The sequence below is a fragment of the Puma concolor genome, chromosome D4 (genome assembly GCF_028749965.1).
Source record: "Puma concolor isolate L17-30 chromosome D4, mPumCon1.1.hap2, whole genome shotgun sequence".
NCBI classification, from domain to species: domain Eukaryota; kingdom Metazoa; phylum Chordata; class Mammalia; order Carnivora; family Felidae; genus Puma; species Puma concolor.
The window spans coordinates 4,244,486-4,269,658 of record NC_141679.1 but is presented as its reverse complement, the minus strand read 5'-3'; the positions used below and the strand labels follow the sequence as shown (position 1 = coordinate 4,269,658).

General features: G+C 57.1%; 1 protein-coding gene across 7 annotated transcripts in view; it reads left to right on the top strand.

The window, feature by feature from the left end:
* AUH (AU RNA binding methylglutaconyl-CoA hydratase) overlaps positions 1–25,173 on the top strand; it is a 358,634-nt gene that overhangs the window by 175,988 nt on the left and 157,473 nt on the right. Inside the window, exon 11 of one of the 7 annotated variants that reach the window (XM_086684857.1) lies at positions 16,255–23,228. The exons of the other annotated variants lie outside the window; for them this stretch is intronic. Within the exon in view, the coding sequence (XP_086540983.1) occupies positions 16,255–16,368 (114 nt within the window). The 3' untranslated portion in view covers positions 16,369–23,228. Of the gene's footprint in view, positions 1–16,254; positions 23,229–25,173 lie in introns of those variants that run through there. 7 annotated transcript variants of the gene reach the window in all.

Below are 25,173 nucleotides of genomic sequence, written 5' to 3'. Positions count from 1 at the left end.
GGAGTAGGGGTTTCCTGAGACTGGTTCACGTACGAGCCCTCCTATTTTAACTTTACCTTCATGTGTTCTAATTTGCTGTGGAAAGCGCAGGTCTGTTTTACAGAGCTCCGTCCTGTGAACTAAATATTGGCGATACAGTTGCTTTTATTAAACACTTTTTGGGCCAGAGAGACAGAACGCTCATATGCCCACGCACGATGGAGCGTTAGTGTGACGGTTGGTACTGATTTCCTAGGGCCAAAAGGATAAAGTTTAATTCTGCATCTTGTTAAGTATTTTTAAATCTTACCCAGTAGAGTGCAGTCTGAAATGCTTGGCATAGTGGGACTTTTGTTGTAAGTGGCAGGAAATCAACCAGAGTGGCTTAGGTGAGGGGGAGCTTTGTGACTGTCAGCATGGAAGCCAGGTGAGACAGGGGAGTGGCATCCTTGGATGCCGCTGGAGCCAGGGTCTCGGGGCTGTAGGGACACACTCCGTTTCTTGTCACACATTGTCTGGCTTGTAGCTTCGTCCCCTGGACCTGGTCTCATAGACTGGCTTCCCTGATGGCAGCTCCCCACTGCCTGGCTCACCACCAGGGAGGAAGGGGAACTCTCTTCACTCAACACCGACTCAGAACCCCGCAGGAGAGGCCTCTTCTGGGTGAAGTAGACCACGTGGCCTCCCTGTGGCTGTGGGAGTAGGCACTGTGATTGGAGGGTGACTTTTCCAACAGAAGGGCGGGCTGCCATTCTGGCCGGAAAATTCATAGCAGCCATGATGGCCAACCTTGACCCAACCAGCCATCCTTGCCCCCACGGGCCCCCCAATCGTGCGAGGCATCCCTCCCTGCGTGTCCACAAATGCAAACGTTTGCCCTGAGCCCAGCTCTAAGCGCACGCCCCCGGGGTGCATCTACCGGCTCGGGGCCAGGCATCGCTCTGCACAACCAGGTAGACGGTGGCCTCCATGCTGTTCAGCCATCTCAGCACATCGTGCCAGGGAGGGAGGGAGGGAACCTTTTGGAAACGGGGATGAAGCACAATGAGCTCTCTGGTCCCCAAATCCCCCATGTCAGAGGAAGGGATGTGACAGGGCCAGCGGATGTCAGACGTGCACGGTTGACCTACTTTCCCGTAGCCGATCTCGGCACCCAGGCTCCCGCTGATCAGGTTTCCCCTGAAGGATCGCTGGAGAGACCTTTGTGGGGATCTTTCCGCCTCACTGTTTTGCTTTTGTTGCTGCCCTTGTAGAGGGTCCTGGAACTTGTCGTGGGCTGAGGATCCCCTTACAGCCGCATCTGGCTGGCTAGTGCAGGGGTGGCAGTCCGTCGTCCGACATCCAAGGACACGATCCTTCTCAAATTCCTAGTTGTGACTCTGGACTGGGAGGGACTAAAGGGCTTCGCCGCTTAGCAGCGTGCTTTGCCATTGGGCCCTCTTTAAAGTTTTTTTTTTTTTCAACGTTTATTTATTTTTGGGACAGAGAGAGACAGAGCATGAACGGGGGAGGGGCAGAGAGAGAGGGAGACACAGAATCGGAAACAGGTTCCAGGCTCTGAGCCATCAGCCCAGAGCCCGACGCGGGGCTCGAACTCACGGACCGCGAGATCGTGACCTGGCTGAAGTCGGACGCTTAACCGACTGCGCCACCCAGGCGCCCCATTGGGCCCTCTTTAGACCTTGGCTTAGGGGCACCGGCCTTTGTGCAGCGGGACCTAGAGGGCTTGGGGAGGTTCCTGCTGTGCCCCAGCGTGCGGCCGTGTCCGCAAGGGCCTACGCTAGCTGAGGAGTACCGATGCGGCCCGCCTGGGGGGGCGGGGTCAGCCGGTGGAGGGGCCTGGTCAGGGTAAGACTCCAAGCCCATGTCACATCTTTTTATGTGGCAACTGACACAAACCCAGCCTGAAGTGAGCCAGACCGCCAGAGGGAATCCGCCGACCGGCTGGCGCCAGGACCAACCAGACCCGCGGTCCCGTCTTCTGCCAGCTCTGCCTCTCAGGACGTGCTCCCTGGCAGTGCCCAGCTTGCGTCTTCCGGAGCCTTCCCACCACGCAGCGGGGCAGTCTTCTCTCCGCTCCACCCGGCGGTACTTGGGGAAGGACTTGGGCCCCGTGGCCGGGGCTGAGGACTCCAGGCTTGGAGTGGAGAGACCGGGCGGGAGGCGTCCGTCGCGTGCACAGACGGCCGCGTGGAGTGGCCCCGCGCAGGTCTCTGGGGTAAGAAACGTCCGGTTCTTCTCACGTAGGGCCACTCAGAGGACGTGGGTGTGCTCTAAGAGGCACCGTTTTCTCTCGTCCGCGGAGCAAGCAGTTCTCCAGTTTCCTCCTGCCCGACGGGCAGGGGACACCAGGCGGCTTTTCCTAAATACCACATCTTGTTCCCTAAAGAACACTCGCAGAGAGGGTGACGCTTGGGCCTCTTTTTTCTGAACAGTATACACGACGCGGCGCCTCCATTGGAAGTGAGGTGAGATCACTTAGCCTCCAGCGCTGCCGGGCGGCCCCGTGAGCGGCAGAACGAGAAAGGGGCAGAGTCGGGAGGGGGGGCCACCACACACGCCTTCCCACGCCCTCGGGTCTGGCTGGCCCCGAAGCACACCTTACGATGGCCTGTCTCCACGGTGCTTTGAGTTGTTTTCTGCACAGCGGTTGCAGGCGGGGGTGCAGTTCAGGCTACCGCCCTGCCCCGATGGCCCTTCTCTGGCTCCGGCCGTGGGGTGGCCATTAGCTTCATTGCTGAGGGTCCAGCCTTCGGAGTCCAGGCGCTTGGGGGAGGTCCCCGTCACCCCTCGCCTCCCACACTCCGGCCTCACCGAAGGCCAGTGGTGTGGGCGAACGCTGACCGTGGAGCTGTCCTGCAGCCCGGCCAGAGCCGCAGGAAGCAGGTCCCCGGGCGGGCGATGATGCCTGGTCCCTGTGGGCGGGCAGCCCTGGGAAGGGCTGTGACCCAGGGCGGACCCGCTTCCTGGAACCGGGCCTGATAAGGAGTGGCGTGTTGGCTCCGGGTTTCAGGTGAACTCCCCATGAGTTACCAACCGCTTCGTCCTAGCTTCGCTTAGGGGTTTTTTAGTACCGGTTTCCCCAAGAAGGACTCTGTGTGTTTGGGGACGGGAGAGAGAGAGAGAGAGAGAGAGAGAGAAAGAGCGCATGTGTGTATGTGTGAGCAGCATGATTTCCTTTTGGTAACTATTTTGGAAAACGTTCAGAGAGGCCCCAAATAGTGACCAGCAGCGGGGGGGGGCTTGCTGTGCCCTGGGTGGGTCACACGGTCTCCACAGCGGACAGCACCCTCAGGCCGGGTACGCGGGCAATTTTGCAGAGACAGCCACGGCCAGCGCGTGCTGGCCACGGTCCGGGAATCCTGCCAGGTCCTTCCCGAGGCCGCGGGACTCCCTGGGACAGGCCTATTACCTCCTTGTAGCGCGTTAAATGCCTGTCACTGACCACCTAAATCTTCCTTGCAGAGTTCTTTGGACCCCTAGGAGAGGAGTGGTGTTCAGATCTAGGTTATTCGAGAGGGTGGAATGAGCTAAGTTTAGTGGAGGCTAAAAATAGAGCACGAGGGCGGGTCAGGCCCGTGGGCTTAGGGGCTGCCTGCCCAGCCCCTGGCCCTCCCCGGGCACCGCATGCGAATGCTGGTTCCAGAAGGTGCTCGTAGCCCATTACTCATATGTCAGGTCCCCTGTCATGATGTATGTCATGCACCAACTGCATTTCCATAGAAGAGAGTGAGTCACCAGCCGGTGGGGCCTCTCTCTGAGCTTCTGGAAGGAACGGGCTGCAGAGGGAGGGAGTGCTTGTCACAAACCGGAAGGCAGGGGAAGGGGCCTTTTATAGCATTCTGCGGTGGCTTTTTTTCCATAGGTTAATTTTTATCTTAACGACCAAGATAAGGTTGGATGGCCTTTTTATGAGAAATCTATTTAAATACGAGGGATTATTTGAGCTCCATTTTTAAAAGCCAAGGGCATTTTTTCATGGTGCTCAGTGTATAAATAAAACGTATTCATAGCTGTTTGAATTGAATTCATAGCTGTTTGAACTTACAGCGCTCACTGCCTGTGACGTCGTTGGAGTGCCCCCTCCACACGCCGTGGACACAAAATGCCCCTTTGTTCTCGTCCGTGGGGACAGCCGCGAGCGGCCAGGCGCGCCCACCCCGGACCCCGTGAGCTGGGGCTTGCCGCTCAGAACAGATGGCGATTCTCAAACCGAATGCTATTCCGATGCGCGCTCACTGAGGACAAAGATCTAAAAATAGACTTGAATGGGCATAACCTGCAAAAATAAGTTGTCAGCTTCTTTTTACTCCTGCTGGGTTGAAAACAAAGCTGTCAGCAGTTTCTGCTAGTTGAGGAATCCGTGTGCTTTCTTATTTTAGAGAAAGCTTTTTCGGTACGACTGTAATTGAGTCTCCTTAAATCCCTCAGTGTCAACAAACTCCCATCTGCTGTTCTAGAGCCTCTAAGTGAGCGATGAGACACTCGCCGCCTGGGGGCGGTCAGGCCCAAGGCGGGGGGGGGGGGGGACTGTAGGACGGACTCATGGTCCAGGTGCACAGGGCAGGGGTCCGTCCTGTGAACACACACTAGGCTCCCAGGCCGGGCTGGGGAGGGCCGGCTGCGGTGGGGGGGGGGGGGGGGGGGGTGCCGCCTGCACTCTCACACCTATTGTGATGCGGGCTGGGCTTTGGGGAGCCTCCTTCCCAAGGTACAGGGTGCCATCTGGCCGTCTGTGAAATGACCCCCATGCTAATGGCGGGTGGACCCTGGGCAGGTTGGGGGTGGCTGGACTCCTTGCCTGGGGAGACGGTCCCTCTTCCGGAAGTCCCCGGGCTCGGCCCCGAGATCCCTCTGAAGGCTCGCAGTTTGACCCGGACCTTTGGGCCCCGCCAAGCGCAGTGTCCCTGCCAGGTTCTGGCACTGAGTGGGACGGGCACTGGCCGACGCAACATGCAGGGGGCCTCCCACAGCCACTGCCTGTTTCCAAAGCTTGCCCCCAACGCAGGCACCCCAAACTCAGGCTGCTCACCTGCGGCTTCGGTTCCGCTCGGAAACCGTCTCCACCGTTTCTGTCCTGCTTAACCTGCACACGCCCTCTGGGCATGATGGAAACAGCCTGGGGCCCACCTCATGTAGGCGCGCACACACACACACACACACACACACACACCCCACACACCACATACACAGTGTGCTGAGGAGAAGCCTGATTTCTCCTGGGGCGGGGTTGGTGACGTACCTGAGGATACCAAGGAACGAGGGACGTGCCAAGGGGCTGGGGCGTGGGGAGCAGAGCTGGGCCAGGTCCGTGAGGCCGTCAGCGCGGACCCAGGCGGCGGGCCCCGGCTGACTGCCAGGCGCAGACAGTGTTGGAGGCTCTGGGAATCTGCCCGGAGTCACAGGGCCTCGTTACCCGGTGAATTAACCTGATGTAACCTGTGCGCACCGAGGCGGGGTTGGGCTCACCACTCCGGCTTCTCCCAAAGGCTGAGCTGGGACGGAAGCCGCCCACCCACCCCACCCCCGCCTCCGCCCCTGGGTGCACACTCGCCTGATACTGCCAGCCGGGGCTCCGGGCTCCTGGGGGAGCCGGGTGCTGTCCGCGGCCCCAGCTTCCAGCCCACCACACTGAGACCACAGGGAGCCTCGGCCTGGGTTTCTGACCCCGCATGACCATGCTCGCAGCCAAAGGCACCTCAGACAATCAGGGCTTTGAAAATACTTCAAAGTAATTGGAAAGGATGCCATGGACAGGCACAGGTCCCAAACGCACCATCCTTAAAGGAAACGGAGCTTTGAAAGGAGTAGAAAGAACACGGGACTTCAGAACCAAAGTGAGGTAGACCGCGGAAGCCCCGACGGCCTTTGAGCCCTTGGAACAATGACCGTCTCGGTGGCGGCGAGGTGAGGACGGGCTTCCTCGATCCCCTGGTCCCGACGGCCCAGCCGCCCGGCTCAGCCAGCCGTGCCCGGGCGACGCCACCCCTGAGAGAAAGCGCCCGGCACCAAAGACGGAGGACTCCTTGGAAGAAACCAGCCCGCCGAGCCCCTGGGAAGTCATAACATGGCGTCACGACCGTGTTGGAGAGGGTCCACGGCGTGGGCCGGGCTGCGCAGCGGGGGCGTTAGACGCCAAGTCCCGCGCGTGAGACAAGGCAGCTGCTGACCTCTGGCAAAGCAACTCCAGTGGTGGGAATTGGTCCTGAGGAGCGGATCGAGCCCGTGCAGCAGCGCGTCGGTCTCTGACACCAGCCCACGAGCGCCTTCGCGGGTGGCAAGTCGGGGTAAAGGCACGCGGTGCTCTCCAGCGGACGGCACCCCCCGGCAGCTGGAAGGGTGACATAGATGCGAGCACAGAACTGCAGGGAAAAGCGCTCCCCGTGCGCTCAGAAGAACAGGCCACGACTCGCTGGGTACGGCTCACCCCCGGGTTCACGTGATATGCCTCTACTACACGCGCCTTTTCCAGTTTTCCTGCAGTTGTGTTAGTGTTTCTACCGCGGCCGTAACAAACTTGGCCTGGGAAAGTCGAGGCCTCGGGCCGCACGCACGTGTAATCTGACGGCTCTGGGGGTCGGGAGGCCGACCTGCAGCCCCTTGTCCGTGGGGCTGTTTCCTTCCAGAGGCTGCAGGGGAGGGTCCCTTTGCTGCCTTTCCAGCTGCTGGCGGTGCCTGCGCCCCCGAGTCCCCGGGCCCGTGTCCCCACCCCCACCTGCAGACGCATAACCACACGCAGTCTGAGCTCTCTGCCCCCGGCTGGGACCTGCGGCCACACTGCATGCATTCGGGCTGCCTGGAATCATCTCTCGGTTTTCGGTCCGATGAGCAGTCTTGTCTTCCTCCTAGTTTCCTTCGCTTCATCTGCTACCCTATTCCCCCCTCTGTCAGTAACCCAGCAATTTACAGGGTCTGGGGATGAGGACGCGACATCTCTGAGGGGCCGACGTTCTGCTCGCAACGAGATGCGTGCACTTTAATTAGCCAAGAGGACCCGGCCAACCAGAAAGCTCTGGGTGCTTCGTATTCATGTTCTCCGGCTTTACCGATACCTCCCTGTCATTTTTGTGCCCCGTTGTCCGCTTCTTGGCTTTCGTTCTGAATGTGCAGTGATTCACTCTCAGCATCCTTCATTTCACACCATGTTTTCCATTTCTGGGATCTGGATTGCTGGGGCAGCACAGAGGAGCCTGAGTGTGGTTCAGTTAGGGCCGTGTTACAAGCCGTCCCCCAAATTTGCTGCTCGAAACAACACCACCGTTTTTTCTTTCAGTTGTGCGGATCCACTTGGACTGTGCTCAGAGGGGCAGGTCTGCCCCACTCGGCATCAGCTGAGGCTCCTCCTCTCCCCAGGGCCTCTCCACGGGGCCTCTGATCAATCCCATGTCCAGCCCGGCTCCCTCACAGCATGGGAGAAGGTGGGTGCCCAGACCCTCCTAAGGGCAGGGCACGAGACCCTCAGGGGGGCGCTTCCCCTGCAGTCTGTGGGCAGAACGACAGTCAGGCCTGTCCAGTGTCAGGTGGGGAGGGAACAGGCACGAGGTATTCAATGGCACCACATCTGTGCACAGCACAGCACACACAGGCACTCAGTATTCCTTACCGTGTCTATCACTGGGACCCCCTTTGGGCCTCAGCTGGTATTCCCAGGGGCCCCCCTTGTCTGTGCCTTCCCGGGAAGCTGGCACATGCGGAGACAGGGCACTCGGTGTGTGCAAGGCAGGACGGCCGGGTACCTGCGGTGCCCCTTGGTCACTGGAGACCTAGAAACAACTGCCTGCAGCCCACGCCCCACACTCTGGAGAAGGCAGCCCCTGGCTTTAAGTTCTGCCAGTCCACAGACTCCCCCAAAGACGTTGTCTGTAGGGACCGCCATCTTGGTTCAGGCTGTGTGGACCACCCCTGCCCCGACACCCTGCAGGTGTGCACAGGTGACCTTGCTCAGGTGTGCACCTTGAGGCTGACGCACGGCTGCCCTGTCGCCGCCCAGCTGCAGGGGGTCCCACTCGTGCCACGTCCCTGGTCCGCTGGGACTTGGGATGCCGCCCAGAGAACACAGGGGCCCCAGAGTGGCCGGAAGGGTGGTTGACGTCATAGAACCGCGAGCCTGTGCATCTGCTAATTCTAAAAGGTTCTGAGGCACCGAGCCTCCATTCTCTTTGCTCCGGCCCCCACACGTCCCTCATTTTCTGAGCAGGGCTGTTCGTCCTTCCGTTTACCGTCTGAAGATGTGCCACCTCCCACCCCCTCCCCCAGCACTGCCCTCTGTTTCTGTGGGCACATCCGGGGGTGCCCCGGGACACAGGCAGTGCGTCTCCCAGGGTCTCAGGTGGCTGCTGGTGACGCCAGAGCTCTTCACCCCGGACCCCAGTGCTCCAGGAGGGCATCCCCGGGCCACCACCCCGGGACAGACCGTTCACGTCTGTTCAGACACAGGACTGACAGCGTGCGCTTCTCTGACTACATAAGGCAGAACTGGGGATGGGGACAGGGGGCGGGCAGGCGTTCCCGTTGAACTCCGGACACCGTTGACTGGCCGGGCGGCGGGCGAAGCAGAATAGCTGTCGACACGCCTGTGCTTACGTTTGTGGCTGTGACGCGATAGTGGCGCTTGAACACTCAGTGCATCTCGTGAGTTACGCAGCACACGCTCGCGTGCCGTCTTGGAGGCAGCGCTGCCAATAGAAGTTACAACTCCCGGAAGAGCACGAAGCGGCCAGGAGGCAGCGGGGGAGAAGCCACGGGGCGTTCGTGGAAATTTGTCCCGCAGGTGGACAGCTGAAGTCACGAAGCCAGACACGTCTCGCTTCTTCCTAATTAACGGCAGGTTGTAAAGTCAGGGTGTGGGCGGCGTAGTCCTTCTGTCCTTCAAACCCGCTTTGACGGCTCTCGGCCACGAGGATGTCGTCAGGGTCTCCAGGTGCGTGGAAACCCGCGTGGAAACGAAGCCGGGTGGCATAACCCTGCGTCACTCCTGCTGCGTCTGCATCCGTCTCCCCGGGGGGAGGAGCGATCCCACAGCGCCGGCTCACCCCGGAGCGGGTGGCGACTTCTGAAAATAGTAATTTGAAACACAAAACACTTTTAAAAAGACAGGAAAGGAAAACTCATCCATACTCCCGCCACTGAAAATGTGCCACCGTCTGCCTTGCCTTTCACGTTTTGGGGCACGGCTGCAGACCAGAATGAGTGTGGGCTGGATTTTGGAACCAGGTCTCCTGGGTTCGGATTTGCTTCCTTCCAGCCGTGGGACCTCAGGGAGGTGACCTGGCTACTCCCTGCCTCAGTTTCCTGGTCTGTGAAGTGGAGGCACAACTCAGCACTCTTCACAGCAGGACACCCGTACCGTTGTCGTGATTCTTCCCGACTGCTTCCCGTGCTCCCGGGAGCAGACACAGGCACACTCACGTGTGAACAGATCCACACACGTGCACACTCGGGCGCGCACACTCCTGCACGGGGAACACGCTCCCACACGTGCCTGTGAACGCACACATACCTGTGCCCCAGAAACACTAGCGTCAGACTCTCCGGCCGGGCCTGTGGCCGCCTCTCTTGCACCTCGGAATGAGTGCGACCGTTTCCCCAGTCACCTTCCTGTGGGGCTGCCCCGGCTCCTCCCTGCTCCCCTCCTGGTGGGCGATTCGGTGGTCCTGAGGTTTTCCTGCGGCGGGGCCTGCCCTGGGGTGAGGACGCAGTTTTAGTTTTCCCAGAGACAGGCCAAATTGCCTGATTCCTGCCGCTCTGCCTTCCCCCTGACGGCAGGGGCCCGATTTCTGATTTCTGCACCTCCCAAGAGGAGGGGACGTGGCCGCTACCCTCCGCCAACCCCATCCTCGAGAAATGCGCTGTCCTGATTTTCATTTGCATTTCTGCAGTTCTTAGGAGAGTGACGGCCCCTCCTTTGTCTTGTGCAACACGCAGGCATCGCTGTGAACAATGTCAATATATTCTTTGGCCTTGATGGTTTGTTTTATGGCCGATCCCCGTTTTTACAAACAACAACAACAACAACAACATGTGCAGATGATCTAATAATTTGCCAAATGAGCACGTTTGGGTAAAGAGGAACTCCACATCTGGACACTTGGTATTGTCGCCGACAGGCCTCTGCGTGTGGTGCACGCTCTACGAACGACCTGGCGTTGAGTCAGTCATTCGTCACGACCTGGTTACTGAACACCCATCACGTGAGGGCCAGCGTGTCTCGGCTTTGTGCTTACATCAGAAAACGAATCTGTAAATAGCCTGCCTCGTGGGATTTAGGATCCATCCTGAATGACGTGGGAGCTGAGATCAGGGCCGCGTGGCGGAAGGTGGCCGCTCTAGGCAAGAGCCCAGATGGCCCCTGGGGGTGGGGCCGCCGAGCGCCCTCACGTGCCCCTTGCCTCCCCTGGGGGAGATGTCGTGACGGAGGACACACTCGGCTGGCGGGCAGACCTGGCTGAGGGCCTGGCCTCCCGATCCCGCGGGGGCTACACGGCAGGATGGTCGGGTGGCACCTGAGTTCTCCTCCGGGCAGGTGGGAGAACGAAGCCCAAAGGGGCTGCCCGGCCCCTGCGGCACGCCCACCCTTCCTGCCTTGTTCTGAGGGAGTCTCCAAGGCCGCCGGTCACAGGCCTGTTTGAATTTGCACGCACCCACCCTTTGGCTTGCGGAGTCCGATGGAATGGAGGGGCAAGCTGGGCCGCGGTGGGGGGCCCGGGCCTCCTGTGCCTGCCTCCTGTACCAGTTAGCTAGTTAGCGAGTTACCCACGGCTGGCCCTGTGCTCCCAGCTCCCAGTTGAAAGGACTTTGATGGCTCGTCCTTGGCCGAGGCGCTTACCTCTGACCCAAGCAGCTGCGGTCAAGAGGGTGGCCCTTAACACTGGGCCTGCCGGTCGCTGGTGGGGCCGTGGAGCTGTGGCCACACGGTGTGACCAGGGAAGGGACACGGTTCCCCACGTCCTCAGGGCGTCCCCCTGCGCATAGAGCCAAGGCACAGGTGTCCACAACGCCCAGCACAGCAGTGGCCGCTGGTCCGTGGTGAGCATGGGAGCCACTAACCCCTGTGCGTGTGGAGGCCCAGACCTTCTGTCACAGAGCCCGAGCCGTGGGGGCTCCACATGTGCTCCGCACAGCTGCCAGGGCCCCTGGGGGAGATGTCGAGCTTGTAGGCCCAGGCAGGCCTCTGAGGGTGGTGACAGGCGGCCTGTTCGTTTCCCGGGCCGCTGTGACAGTCACCACTGACTTGATGGTTTATATCTTTTTTTTTTTTAACGTTTATTTATTTTTGAGAGAGAGCTAGAGGGACAGAGTACGGGCGGGAGAGAGGCAGAGAGAGAGGGAGACACAGAATCCGAAGCAGGCTCCGCGCTCGGAGTGGTCAGCACGGAGCTCGAGGCGGGGCTCGAACCCACAAACCGTAAGATCACGACCTAAGTAGGAGAGAAGTCAGACGCTTAACCGACTGAGCCACCCAGGCGCCCCCTGACTTGATGGTTTAAAGCAGGGCACGTTCGCTTCTTGCTGGTCTAGCAGCCAGAATTCAGTCCCACTGGGCTGAAGTCGAGGGGTCTGCAGGGTCTGCTCCTTCTGGAGGCTCTGGGGCAGGATCTGTGTTTCCTTGCCCGGCGCCCAGAGGCTGCCTGACTTCCCTGGCTCTGGGCTCCCTCCTGGTCTCATACGCACAGGCCCCAGGCTCCGCGCCCGGAATCCACGATCACAGCACCTTCTCGTCGTCTTCCGTCCATCTCCCCGCTGTGGGGACACCCACCTGGACAGCCCTCAGCCCATCACGTCAGCAAGGTGACGTTCACAGGTTCTGGGGTGAGGACGTGGACGTCTTTGGGGGCCGGCCGCAGGAGGGGAGCCCCTGGGAGGACGCTGCCGGTCCCCTGGGCAGGGGTGCCGGGAGGGGGTTCCAGGCAGAGAGAGCAGAACGTGCCACCCGGGGCCCACCCCTGGCCGGCAGGTCGAGCTCCGGACCCACCGCGGACCCAGCCCTGATCTGCACTCGTTACTTCCGGAGCGTGGGTCACTCCGCAGACAGCGCGCGTCCTCGCGGGAAGTGATGCACCAGCCAGCGTGGCCGGAGTGGGCGCAGAGCAAGCTGTAGTCAGAGGGGCGGCGGGCGCTGTAGGCGCCCAGGAGGAGCACAGAACTGGTGACCGAGAGCTCAGGGTGACAGTATGAATGGGAGAGAGGCCCCGAGTGGGACCAACATCGGGAGGTTAAGAGTCACCAGCCTGACCCTGGATCCGCTGGGACCTGGTCCGTGTTGAGTCCTCCGCAAGCTGTGGGGGGTCGGCCTGCCCGTCTGTCTTCTCTCGTGGCCCTTCTTCCCCGCTCATGTTGCGGCCACCTGTAGTTAGTGGTCTGCTCCTCTGTCTGTCTGTCTCTCTCTGCCCCTACACCACCCGCCCCCCCCAAAATACACTTAAAAATAAAAATGATCTCCCTTCGAAGCTCCTTGAGGACCGTGGCTGGATGAACTCTCGTCTCTGTCCACCTGCAGGTTCCCCACCCCCTCAGCCCCACCTGCTTCTTGGCGATGGGCAGCTTCCGGGGATCAGGGTGAGGGACGTGATTGCCCCTGATGCCGGGGGATGCGCAGCACGGTGAATTTCCGGTGGCACGGGGGAGGCCTGAGACACCGCAGCCCAGAGACCACGAGGGACCACTCGTCCTACCCCCCACCCCCGCCCCCCACAGCTCGTGTTATCTTTACATGAATAATGTTGATTTCAGCGGCTCTACGGCCCCGATCCTATTGCTGTCCGACAACCATAAGCCTTGGGCTGCCCGGTGACTTCCCCTTTGTGACAAACGAGCTTTCCCTGCGGACTGACCTGCCATCTGCCTCCACCCCCACACACCCTGGGGAGCAGCAGGGGCTCACCTGCCTCTCCTGAAATGCCACCATGGCGTGTCCTGTCCGAGAGCCACCCTGAGATCCCAGGCAGGTCCGGGAGGCCCACCGGGTGAGGAAGGGTCAAAGGGCAAATCCCAACTCTTAGGCGGGGAACGATGCAGTGGTGGGTCCCCACGGACACAGGCCAGTGTCACTGGGCCTCGTGTCCTGTTCTGCCCGCTTCACACCCTAGAGTCTGGCTCTCCCTTCCTTTGGGGGTGTTTAGCCCAGGGCTGATAGGAATAGGGGGCGCTGAGGGGCCACCCAAGGCCTTGGCCAAGGAGCCGGGCAGATGCGTCCGGGGTCTTTTCTGGCCAGGGCCCTGTGGCTGCCCAGGCCTCGGCTGGCCCGGCTGAGCCCAGGACCGCACCTCGGCATCCTTTCCTATCAGCCAGACCTTCTCCGGGCCTGAGTTTGGTTCCTTCTTTCCCCAAATCCACCCAGCTTGGAGATTTCCCTGCCAAACCACAGAAACTAAACACGGCTTGTTTCCTGGCAAACACACCTGCGGGCAGGCCTGCCGAGCCCCAAGATGCGTGTATCAGGAAATCACGTATCACAGCGAAGTTCACCGGGGTTTGACCGTCCTTGAAAACGAGAGGGAAAGAGGGGCCGTGTGTGGCAGGGCAGTCTATGCAGGCCGCAGTCTGTTAGCCTCGTAAACTAAAACCCCTGGGACGTGGAAAATCGAGCCGATCGCCAGGGGCTGTGTGACCCCAGGACGCGGGGCTCGCACATGCTCACTGCGGGGATTGCATAAGAAGAAAGAGCTGCGTCATTTCCAGTTGGTGTGGTGAGTAACCCACCAAGGAGCGTGGGGCTGACTTGGAAAAACAAATGAGTTTCAAGCTCTCTCGTGAGATTTGACGTGAGCCGGGCCTCCGCGCCCTGGCCTCCCGCCGAGGACCCTGCACAGTTGCCCGCACGGCAACTGCCCGGGCGTGGTTGGTGAGGGGCTGCTGACCCCGTGCACACAGCGCCCAGCCCGCCCAGCCGCGTACTGCCTCTTTGTCGTGGTGCCGGTGATGATGTGACGGCAGCCGGCTGCTCAGGTGCACCCCAGGCGCCCTGACCGGGTCCGCAGCCCCTCTGTACACCCCAGAACCCAGGGGAAAGGCAGAGGGGTGGACGAGCAGGACTTCGAGGGGCAGCTCGGCCTGCATTCAAGCCCGTTCTAAACACCAGTGTGTCGTTAGACGCTTCATCGGCGCATTACCTGTGGTCCGCCCCCCCACGGCCAGAGGACCCCACATTCCGGAACAGTGCATCACACCCAGTCCGTGTGGAAGGGCCCGTTCTCTGCTTGGATGAGTACTTTTGTAAAACACAACAAGCCTGAATGATGAAAAAGCACGCCCGCATCATGATGGCACAGCAGTGTCAGAGCGCTTCAGTGGTCCTCAGCCCTCCTCTCTGCGTCCCGTGGTCCCGTCACAGAGTGGGCCTCAGGCCCTGGGCCACGCGGTGGTGACGCCGGCTGCCCCCCGTGCCGCTTCTCTGAGCCTGTCGCTGCCTCAACCGCGAACGAACCGTCAGGTTCTCCTGAACCGCCGGTGCCCTCAGACTGCCAGCCACCAGGTCCTTTGTCAGAACGGGGTCCCGAATTTCCAATCAGAAACCAGGTCCCCGTTGGTTTTCCGCAGCTGCTGTGTCCCTGTCTCTGGGGAGTGACTCCCGACGGGGTGATTCCGGGGAGGCTTGTTGCTGCACCCTCGCGGGTGTCCCGTGGGCCCCCGGGGATGCGCACACGGTGGGAGCCGCCCGTGGCCACGAGCCTTGTGTTCTGGGTGACCTGCTGGTTCTGAATAACTAGGTAAGAAAGTTCTCAGGTTTTACCGTCGCGGGTCTTGTGAGCAGAAAGGTCACTTAGCTGGGGAGTGGAAACCACACTGAGAACATCTGTCAAAATAGGAGTTGCGGTGCTTTCTTCAAAGAACCCACTGACACACATGTAAGAAATTCTGCACCACATGCCAATTAAAGGGAGCACGGGCCCATTTCGCTCTTGGACTTTTCCATGTCGTTCTTCTCTAGTTCCCTTCCCAACGCAGTTTTTCTGGAGTCCTCATTACCATATTTGGATTTCTGCTAAGCCAGGAATATGATTTTCTGCATTTCTTTGCTCAGAGTTATTTCTTTTTCTTTTTCTTTTTTTTTGTTTTTTTATTTTGACAGAGGCAGAGAGAGTTCAAGTTGGGGAGGGGTAGAGAGAGGGAGAGAGAGAGCGAGAACCCCAAGCAGGCTCTGCACGTGTCAGTGCAGATCTCGATGTGGGGCTTGAACTCACAAACCGTGGGATCGTGACCTGAGCCATAGTCAGACACTTAACCAACTGAGCCACGCAGGTGCCCCATGTTTTTCTTTTAAAAAAATTCTTTGGGGTGCCTGGATGACTCCATCAGTTAAGTGTCCAACTCTTGATTTCAGCTCAGGTCATGATCTCACGGGTCCTGGGATCGAGTCCCTCACCGGGGTCTGTGCTGTCAGTGCAGAGCCTGCTAGGATTCTCTGTTCCCCTCTCTCTCTGCCCCTCCTCAGCTCTCTCTCACTCTCTCTCTCAAAAATAAAGAAAAAAACACATTAAAATATTTTTAAAACATAAAAACAAAAAGACTCTTCGTTACCAAACATGGCCAACTCTCAAAAGACATTGTGGAACGAAGTTTAATATCATGACGTCGGGAGTTGAAGTTCGTTCTCATTGGCTCAAGTTAGTCATTGGTGTTGCAATGGGGCTGGGCAACTCTGAGACTCTCCGGAGCACTACCGTGTTGACTTTAGTGCTTTAAAAGCAATCCTTCATTTTTGGTAACGTTTTGTTATGTTTTGGTGTTGATATTACGCTTGCCTCGGAAACACAGTGGGATGTGTTGCCTCTTTCTTTGTTTCTCTGTTGCATACGTTTGGTGTTATCACTTCTTTGAACATTTGATGGGGTTCATCTATGAACCTGAGGGGGCCTGGGGTTTCCTTGGTGGGAGGGTTTATGACAACAGGCAGGACTCTTCCCATTTTCTCTTTGAGCTTGTCCAAACTTTGGTAAGTTACATTTTTCATGGAGATTGCCCAGTTCATGAAGTGAGCAAGCTGATTGGGATAAAGTCATTCACAAAATTGGCTTCTTATCCTTTTAATATCTATCCTATCCTGGTTATCCAAGTGATAACCAGTCTTTTATGCTTGATATCAGTGGTTTATGTTCTGTTATAATATTTTCTTGATTAGTCTGAGTATGAGCTTACCTACTTTGTTGCTTGGAAAACACTAGGATTTCGCTTTGGAACGTCTTGCTAATGTCTGTTTTCTGTTTTGTTGATTTCTGCTCTTTATTATTTCTTTCCTTCCACTTATTTTGTGTTTACTCTGTTTACTTTCTTTTTTAGGCTCTTGAGGTGGACGCTTCAATCATTGATCTCAGACTCTCTCTCTTTTCTAACGCAGGCACTGAAACCTGTAGAAGTCCCTTTCGTCACGGCCTTCGCGGCACCCCATTTTGATATGATGGATTTTCACTACCACTTGGGCTTGAGATATTTTCTAAGTTATTTGCAACTTCCTTTTTTGAAACGTGTGTTATTTAGAAGTGTATCCTTTAGTTTCCAAATATTGGAGGTTTTCCTGGATACCATTTAGCTAGTGATTCCTAATTTAATTCGGGTGAGATCAGAGAATCTGCGTCATGTACTTACAGACCTTCTGAATTTTTTGAGACTTGTGCCATGTGTATATAGGTTTTTATGTGTACCTGAAAAGAATACGTGATGATGTAGAAATAGCAATTAGGTTGAAGTAAATGGCGGTGTCCAGTTCTACGTGCCTACAGACACTTTTTCGAACTGATCGACACACTGCTGAGAGAGGAAGGTTAACATCTCTTATTGTGATTGTGCAATTGTTTTTTTTTCTTTTTCTAGAAAATTAAGCAAAATAAAAAAAGAAAGGGACTTCTTTCATCTGATAAAGGGCATCTGTGAAAAACCTAGAGTTAACACAATACTATACCTACTGTTGAAATAGTGAGTACTTTCTCTCTAAGATCAGGAACCAGATAAGGAAGCATGCTCTCTCTTATCACTGTAGTCATCTCCCTAAGAACTATGGCTGTAAAACAAAAAAAAGAGGATGTAAAAGACATAGTTGGTAGGGGAGAAGTAAAACTCTCAATTTAAACATGATTTAAGCATGATTACACCGAAGAGCTCAAAGCATCTACCAGTAGAAAGCCACTGGTGTAAGTTGCAGGAGACAAGGCTAATGTACAAAATTCAACTGCACATGCATATGCTAGCAGCAAACAATTGAATAATGACATTTAAAAAAAATTCCATTTGTAACAGCAAATGAAATAGTTAAAAACACATTGAACAGAAGATGTGCAACTCCTGGTCACAGAAAACGACAGAGCACTGTTGAGAGAGACATTTTAAAAGACCGGAATACATGGAAAGATGTGCCAAGTTCCTGGATTGAGAGACCCCATTGCCCAAAGGCACATGTTCTCCTCAAATCGATCTATAGATTCAGTGCAATCCCACTAAAAGTTCCAGCAGGGTTTTGTGTAGAAATTGAGAAGCTAATTCTAAAATGCACTTGACAGTATAATTGACCCTTGAACAACGTAGGTTGGAACTGCATGGGCCCACTGAGATGCAGATTTTTTTTTTTTTCCAATATAGTCTAGTCCTGTAAATGTATTTTCTCTTCCTTATGTTTTCCTTAATAGCATTTTCTTTTCTTTTTTTTTAATTTTTAACGTTTATTTATTATTGAGAGACAGAGAGACAGAGTGTGAGCAGGGGAGGGGCAGAGAGAGGGGGAGACACAGACTCCGAAGCAGGCTCCAGGCTCTGAGCTGTCAGCACAGAGCCTGATGTGGGGCTCGAACTCACAAACTATGAGATCATAAGCTGAGCCAAAGTCAGACGCTCAACCGACTGAGCCACCCAGGTGCCCCCTTAATAGCATTTTCTTTTCTCAAGCTTACTTTATGGTAAGAACACAGTATATAATACGTATGACATACAAAATATTGTGTTAATCAACTGTGTTATGGTAAGACTTCTTGCCCACAGTTGGTTATTAGCAGTTAAGTTTTGGGGGAGTCAAAAGTTCTTTGTGGATTTCTGTACAGGGGGCTGTCACCCCTAACCTCTGCATTGTTCGAAGGTCGGCTGTACAAAGGACCTAGAATGGTCCAAACAATTTTTTAAAAGCTGGAGGACAGACACCCCTTGAGTTCCAGACTTCCTACAAAGCTACAGGAATCAAGTAGTGTGGACATAGGAATCAGATGGACGTAACAGAGAACCACACCAGGTGGTCAGTTGATTTTTAACAAAGATACCCATTCAATTCAATAGGGAAATGAATGTTTTTTTAAACAATCCGTATTGGGGGGGGGGGACACAACCCTTCCCTTGCTCTGTACACGAATTTATAGACATGAAAGTCCTAGAAGAAAATCTTTGCAACTTGCTTGTTTTTCCCTAAGGCAGCATCTCTGGCTTGTGGTGCAGAAATCTAAGAGGGTCCCATGACCTGGCTCCCCCGGTGTTACTCCCAGGGCTATGTCACTTTGCACAGCAAAGGGATTTGCATCTGAAAATAGGGAGATTATGTGGGTGGGCCTAAACTCATGGCAATCTTTTAAGAGCGGAGTGTTTTCGCTGGCTGGTCACGGAAGGGGACATTAGAGATGTGATGTGAGGGAAGTGTCTGTTTCTGGCTGTGGGACAAGGACCTGAGAGTGGCTTCTGGTTGCTGAGAGCAGTGCCCCCCCCCCCAACCTCTGACAGCCAGCAAGAAAGTGGGGATCCCTGTCCACAGCTGCAAGGCAGCAGGGAGCCTGGAAATGATTCTTCCCCGTGCCTCCCGGCAACAGCCTTGAGCCGACAAGAGCCTTGACTTCACCCCGTGAGGCGTTAAGCAGTGCAGCTGGCCAGCCCGCTGGGACTTGTGGCCTGGAGGGCCGCGGGTTAGTAAGCAGGTGTCATCTGATACCGCTAAGTTTGTGACTGTCATGAGCTATAGAACACTGGCCCACAGCGCTGATCCTACCATGACGGCAGTAAAGCATGTTATTTGTTCCTATTTCATTGCTGTTTCCTGGAACAATGAATATAATCGTATTTGGTTTTTTTCCCCCTTTTATGTTGGGGAAAAGCCTTCTGCATTTGGGTAAATGCTGGCCCATCTTCTTGGAGACGTCCTCTAAATCCTGGCTGCTCCAGGTATGGCTTCTGGGCCAGCGGCAGCACTGATGCACCTGGGAGCTTGTTGGGGACATGGACCCATCTGGGGCCCCCCGATGCGGAAGCTCCATTTTAGGTAGACCCCAAGGCACTGAAGTTCCCGAAGCGGCACCCCGCCTTTGCCCAGAAGTGTGGCTTTTACCGGGTGTAAACCCAGCATGTCATGGGTGTGGCCAGGTTGGCCATCTAGACCTTCATCCCCCCGCCCCTGCCCCACGGCGGCGCTGCTCCTGCCGCAGGGTCTGGGTCTCTGGGCTCAGACACGGGAGCTTCCATTCCAGTGAGCTCTCCTCTTGGCCTGCAGACGTCCTCCAGGACTCGTGCCCCAGACGGGACACTGGGCGGCTCCTGTGCCTTTAGATGCCCAGTCTTCCGCACCGGAGTGGGGTCTGTGTGCCCCAGCCACCGTCTCACAGAGCTCGGCTAAGGAGCGCTCGGAAGAGACCGGCACATGAACGCGTCTCCGGCTGCTGGTGTGGACACCTGTGGTCTCCGTGAGTCAGAGACGGCAGAGCTGGTGTGACCACCCCGGGGCCATCGAGGGCGCTTCTGCTATCCTCCTAGAGGCCCTGGGTGATGGCTGGGTGCTCCTTCTCGTCCGCAATGCAGTCTCAGCCCAGCCACATTCCGGAGCGTCTCGGGCAGAAGCTCACGTCCACCAACGTCTTCACCATCTGCCCTCTGTCCTCCCAGGGTCTGTGCATCCGCAGGAAAACGCGACTCCATCTCCCCACGGGCCCTCCTCCGCTCACGCTGTTTTCTCTTTCGCAACATCCCACCCACCCCCGTCTCACCCCCTGAGACACTAGGTCTTCCAGGAAGCCTTCCTAGAATTTCCCATCAGGACTCCCAGGGAAGTGTCCCTGAGACTCACGTCCTCAGTATTTTGGTCATCTGTTGCAGCACGAAACGGCCCCGGGGTCAGCGGCTTAAAACAACCATTTAGTTTTGCCCCCAAACCCACAGGTCGGGAATTTGGGAAGAGCCGCGGCGTCTCCCCAGCACGGTTCTCCTCCACCAGGCACAGGTGGAATGAGTCAAATACACTTTGGCAAAAGTGGGGGAGAGGCAGGTTTGGAGATGGAGTAGTGCCTCCTACGTGCCGTGTGTGTGTTGTGTGTGCAACACGGCTTGAGATACACGCAGAGTCACCCACCGGTCAGTCCCAGCGTGGGGCCAGCCGTCCACTGGAGCTCTTGACGTAAAGAACCCTGAGCCCCAACCGCGGAACTATATGCGGTGAAAGCCGGTCACGACAAGACCTGGATGCCAGGGTCCGGTTGGCCAGTGGGGGGCACAGCGCACAGATGTGAGGAGGAACAGGCTTGCTGGCCCACCCAGGGAGAAGCTTCTCCAAACTCCTCGGGCTCCGGCTCCAGCCCCGGACAACACCCCTCATCACAAAGGCACGGGAGCTCTCCGCAGGAGGGGTCACAGTGAGCTCATTTTAGGAAAAGAGCTTTCTCGGCAACATACAGGCTAAAGAAGTTTCTGCAATCCTCAGCTCAAAATTTTATTTACAGCAAAATGTTGATTTGCCCACAAACATCCTGCTTTGCTAAATATACCACCCGGCTCCTACAACAGGGCTGTGGTTTTAGAGCGTGGGTCCTGCCCTCCCTTCTCGGCCCTGGCACGTCGTGTCGCGTACCCTCTTCCGTGGTCACCGTGCACCATGGGAGGCGAGTGGGCTCCCTTCCTGCGCGGGCTGCAGGACAGGCCTTGGTCCGACGGGTCTGTGACGGAGGGCTTGGCCACGGGCGGAGGACTGGCGGCAAGTCTGGTGCCCGCTGCGGGGCGCGGCCCGATTGTTGAGCGTCCTCCTCCTTTTTTAGGGTCACTCAGGGTATGATCGCACTGCCGGGTCTCTGTGGCCAAAGGAAGGACTTGGAGCTCATCCAGCCACGAGGGAAAATCCTGACCTCCCGTGACAGGCTCTAGAAGCAGAGGCCGGGACCGCGGGGTGGGGGAGGGGGCTGTGGGGGGAGCCTGAGCTCCAGGAAGTGGCCAGGGAGGCCCCTGGTAGGGAGAGACGCGGGGCCCAGCAGCACAGCACGATGGGCAAACAAGAAGGGCAAAGATCAAAAGCGCCCGGTTGTTTCTGCTCGCGCAGCAGGAAGGCGGGAGGGCAGGAGGTTCTGGAGAAACGAGGCATGGCTCCCAGGGCTGCTGGGGAGCTTGGGCAGGGCTGAACTGCAGGAACCCTGTGGGAGAAGGGATTCGGGGGTGAGGGGAGCAGACCAGCAGAGCGGAGCAGTGAGGGCACCTCCAGCACGTGTCCCCATCTGGCCCCGCGACCCCAGCAGCAGCGGCGGGCTTCCTGCCCCGAATCGGTGTGGCACCCGCCGGACTTGGAACGTCTCCCTTGGCTGTTAAATTCCCAGGGATCGTAGGCACCGGAGGCGGGTGGGAGGCCTGTGCCTGTCCCCAACGCTCTCCTGCCCCCTGACCACCCGAGACCCACAGTCCAGCAGCAAATAGGGAAGGAGGAGACAGACTCAAGGGGCTGAACGCTAATGAAGGCACACAATGAGGGCGGTGACAGGCTGCCTGGCAGATTGGGGGAGGTTGGGGGGTGCGGGAGTCTGGGCCCGGGTCCAATGCCAGCTACCTGCAGGGACAGCTGGGAAGAGGGTCGGGCAGAGGCAGCCCAGCCACTCCGTCGCCCAGCTGGGTGACATCACAAAAGGACACTGCTCTTGTCCGTGGCGTGGTCTGCCAGGAGGAGAGGTTTTATTGCTCTGTGCGGAGATCAAGAGACGTTTGACAGTAAGAAGCTGAGTTCATCTGAAGGGGCACAGCGCCGGTGTGGACATTGGTGCCCCAGGGAGCGACACTCACGGGGGTGAATGAGCCACCAGCTCTCGGATCTGAGTGAGGCTCAGAGGAGTGCAGGGGCCTCGTGCATAATAAGCACAGAGGAGCCTCCACGGCTCGCCCTGGGCAGCGGGTCCCCAGATGATGGGGGTCCTGCCGCGCTGAAGGTCTTGGGAGGTTCTAGAGTGTGGAGGGTCTGGCCAGGTGCCCTTGGGCTGCGTTCCCGTTTCTCCTTCCTGCTCTGGGCTCTCCGTGCTGTTCCCGTGGCCAACACCTCCTGTGGGCAACTCAGGCTGCGAGAGCTGCTTTGCCGGAGGCACAGAGCACAGGAGGGGCCGGGGATCTGGGTCTCCGCTCCCTCCCTCACCCGTGGCCTTGGCCGGCAAGGCTCGTGGAGGTGCAGAATCTGCCTGGGTCCCCCGAGGGTCGGGCTGAAAGCTCCCCACCGCCACGCTGGGGACTGGCCCCAAATTGTCCCCTGTTCTCGATTCTTCTCCATCCCGCCACGGTCTTTCCTGGAGTTCTTCTTCGTCGATCCTTCCGTGGACCTTCATCTCAGGAACTGCTTCTCTCTGCTTGCCTGCTGAGCTGGGACCGTCCACTCCCGCCTCGGGACAGGAACGTGCACCATGAGCCCTCCGGTTCGGAGAGCCACCCCACCGACTTCCCTGGGTCTGCAGTTTGCAGACAGAATGCAGGACTCCCAGCCTCCGTAATCGTGTGAGCCATTCACGCACACCACGTTTTACACGTGAAGGGCCTGCCACACAGACGGTCGCAACCCTTGTGTTCTGCCATTCTCTACCCACACGCCCCCCCCCCCCCACCCTTTGTATGATGCAGCCCCTTTCCTGGGCTTTGTGTAAAACCAGCGGATGAGAGCATTCGAGAATGTTAGTTGATGGGGATCACACGGTGATGGCATCGATGAACTTGGGGCTGGATGCTCCCGAAGCTCTGAGCTTAAACATTCACATCGTGTTAGGGTAGGTGTGCAATTTGCCAACTCTTCTGCAGAAAATTGTGCAAAGCTACACAACTGTCCCGTATGCCCAGGTAGGAGGGAGGGCTCTCCAGGCCCTGGCAACAAAACATCGTCCCTGGACCGGCAGCATCATGGGAGCTTATCAGAAATTCAGAGTCTCAGGCCTCACACTGGCCTCCGCCATCCATCACCCCAGTCACTGGGACTGATTAGTGCACCTGGATGAAATAGTAATATCTTGAGTATTTTGACTTAGATAAAATATCCTATTAATATGAATGTCCCTTGTTTCTTTTAACTTTTATTTATTTATTTATTTATTTATTTATTTATTTATTTATTTATTTTTATTTATTTTTGGGACAGAGAGAGACAGAGCATGAACGGGGGAGGGGCAGAGAGAGAGGGAGACACAGAATCGGAAGCAGGCTCCAGGCTCTGAGCCATCGGCCCAGAGCCCGACGTGGGGCTCGAACTCACGGACCGCGAGATCGTGACCCGGCTGAAGTTGGACGCTTAACCGACTGCGCCACCCAGGCGCCCCTCTTTTAACTTTTAAAAAACATTACCGTCAGGAAATTTTTAAGTGCACTTAAAAAAAAAAAAAAAAAGGACAGCATTGTGCTCAAACTTGCTTGGTCAGAATCTTCGTTTTAGCAAGCTCCCTGGGTGACCCAAGGCCATCAGAGTTTGAGAAGCACTGCCTAAGCCAAGAACTGGCAAACTACAGCCTGGGGGCCAAACGTGGCCCACCGCTGTTTTTTGTGAATAAAGTTTTATTGGGACACAGCCACAAGCATTCATTACACATCGTCTTTGGCTCTTTCCGTGCTTTGGTGGTGCGGTTGAATGTTGTGATGGAGAACTTGAGCCTCGTCTGACGTCCCTCCTCCCTTCCCTCATGCCAGGAGGAGACTTTGTCCCCCTAGGTCCTTGGGTGGCCGTGATGGGCCAGCCTTGAGCCTGGGAGCTGCTCGCAGACCTGGCCTGGCCTGATGCTGGGCCTGGCTGGCCATGTAGGGGGTGGCACCCACACATAGCCAGGGTCATTCAAGGCCTGTCTGGCTGTGGCCCTCCAGGTCAGGACAGACCCTCACTCTGTTCTCACCCAGTTTTCTTTTTTTTCCTTAAAAAAAATTTGTTTTAACATTTGTTCAATTTTGAGAGAGAGAGCAAATGGGGGAGGAGCAGAGAGAGAGAGGGAGACACAGAGTCAGAAGCAGGCTCCAGGCTCCGAGCTGTCGGCACAGAGCCTGGCTCGGGGCTCAACGAAAGATCGTGACCTGAGTGGAAGTTGGATACCTAACCAACTGAGCTACCCAGGTGCCCCTCTCCCAGCTCCCATTCCAACCGCTCTATCACCCACTGTCAGGGAGGTCAGGGGCCCTGCTGGTGTCCAGGCTTCTGTCCTGCCCTGGGTCTTGCCGGGCACCCCTTCCCCCAGGATCCCGAGGCAGGAAGGGCAGGCTGGCCACACCTGGTCAGTGCCTGGGATAGGGGCAGGCAAAGAGCCAAGGCTTGTTGGTAGGAACACGGCACTGCAAGGTGTCAGCCAAGCACTTTCTGTGACAGCCACCGCAGGGCAGAATGGTCCTCCAGAACCCAAAATGAGTCCCCGAGGGAACCCCAGGCGTCCACAGCACCCACGGTGGCCACCTGCGGCTCAGGAGGGAAGCCCTGGGCCAGGGTCGCTGGGGCGGTCGCACTCCAGCCCCCCTGCCTCCCGGGGTCTCTTCGGCTGGAGCCCCTGCAGCCAGGAAGCGGGGGCGAGCAGGGCTAAGATATTGTGAGACAAACAGCGTTAGGACAGAGCTGAGCCCTGGGTGTGAGACAAGGTCTACATGCGTTTTGAGGTACTATGATTTTAGGTGGTTAATTGTTCTTTCTTGCAGGAACTGATTCTTTCACCTCCAGCATATACTAGTAGGTGAAATAATAGAGGTTCTACAAGAGTAAAATCCAGCGTTAACTGTCCTGTGTACCCAGCTCCCTCCAGCCCTCTCCTGCCCTCCTGCCTCAGTTTCCCCCAAGGGAGCTCAGCGCAGGCCCACTCGAGGCCTGATCCAATGTTTGCAGACGAGCGACAGGGCGACAGTTCCCAGGGCGCCTCCTTGTCCAGGCAGGTGGGGGGACAGAGGGTTCACCTGTGGTGGGTCAACGCTTACACAGCCGCCCCCTGTCCATCTTCCGTCCGCTGGGCCCAGAAGGCTGCATGGGAAGGGTGAAGGGGGCACCCTGTGAGCTGGGAG